The sequence below is a fragment of the Nothoprocta perdicaria genome, unplaced genomic scaffold, assembly GCF_003342845.1.
Source record: "Nothoprocta perdicaria isolate Ctin4 unplaced genomic scaffold, notPer1 scaffold_466, whole genome shotgun sequence".
NCBI classification, from domain to species: domain Eukaryota; kingdom Metazoa; phylum Chordata; class Aves; order Tinamiformes; family Tinamidae; genus Nothoprocta; species Nothoprocta perdicaria.
Window position 1 is genome coordinate 122,121 of NW_020455717.1, and position 1,014 is coordinate 123,134.

Below are 1,014 nucleotides of genomic sequence, written 5' to 3' on the forward strand. Positions count from 1 at the left end.
ATTGGGGTACAGGATGCGGAATGCAGGATCTGGGATGTGAGGTGCAGGATGCAGGACTGGGGTACAGAGCACAGGATGCAGAATGTGGGATGCAGGGGGTGCAGGATATACCATGCAGGTACAGGATGTGGGATGAGGGGTGCAGGATGCACTGTGCAGAATTAGGGTGCAGGATGCGGGATGCAGGGGGTGGGATGCAGGGGGTGCAGGATGCACCTTGCAGAATTGGGGTACMGGATGCAAGATGAGGGGTTCAGGATGCACCATGCAAGACTGGGGTACAGGATGCAGGATACGGGATGCAGGATGCACCGTGCAGGATTGGGGTGCAGGATGCAGGATACAGGGGACACAGAATGCACCATGCAGGATTGGGGTACAGGATGCAGGATGAGGGGTGCAGGATGCACCGTGCAGGATTGGGGTACAGGATGCAGGGGGCACAGGATGCACCCACACAGGGTGCGGGTGCTGGCGCTGCACCGTGACGCCCCGTCCCACTCCCACTCCCGCTCCCGCTCCTGCTCCCGCAGGTGATCCGCAAGGTGCTGCGGCACCTGGGCCCCGGCGACGCGGACGGCGCGCGGGAGCGCGAGGAGCTGCTGCTGGAGGCCTCCCTGCCGGACACGCGCGACTTGGAGGCCGAGGCCGACCACTTCATGAAATACGCCGGCCTCCATCGGGACGCTCTGGGGGCCAAGGTGCGGCGCGGCGCGCAGCCCCTCTGTCCTCTCGCCTGTCCTTCCTCCTCTCCTGTCGCGCCTCTCGCTCAGTGTCTTCTGCCACCTGACTCTGCCTTTCCTTCTCCTGTCCTCTCCTGTCTCTCTGTCCGTCCGTGTGTCCGGGTGTCCGTCTGTCTGTGCGCCGCCTCCTGGCCCCGCGGCTCGCTCAGGAGGAGGTGCGAGGCCGCGTGCCGCAACTGGAGCTCTCCGGGGGCAGGATGGGCGCTCACGTAGTGAAACGCGCCAGCCTCAAAAGGGGGAAGCAGTGACCCCCCGCACTGGCCTCCTTGGA

At 64.8% G+C, this 1,014-nt stretch overlaps 1 protein-coding gene across 2 annotated transcripts in view; it reads left to right on the forward strand.

The window, feature by feature from the left end:
- The window catches only part of ANK1 (ankyrin 1), a 34,391-nt gene extending 33,377 nt beyond the window's left edge, over nucleotides 1-1,014 (forward strand). The window contains exons 43-44 of one of the 2 annotated variants that reach the window (XM_026046980.1): nucleotides 534-701; nucleotides 893-1,014. In XM_026046980.1, the coding sequence (XP_025902765.1) occupies nucleotides 534-701; nucleotides 893-991 (267 nt within the window). In that variant the 3' untranslated portion in view covers nucleotides 992-1,014. The remainder of the gene's footprint in view (nucleotides 1-533; nucleotides 702-892) is intronic. The other variant, XM_026046979.1, reaches the window with a different exon arrangement.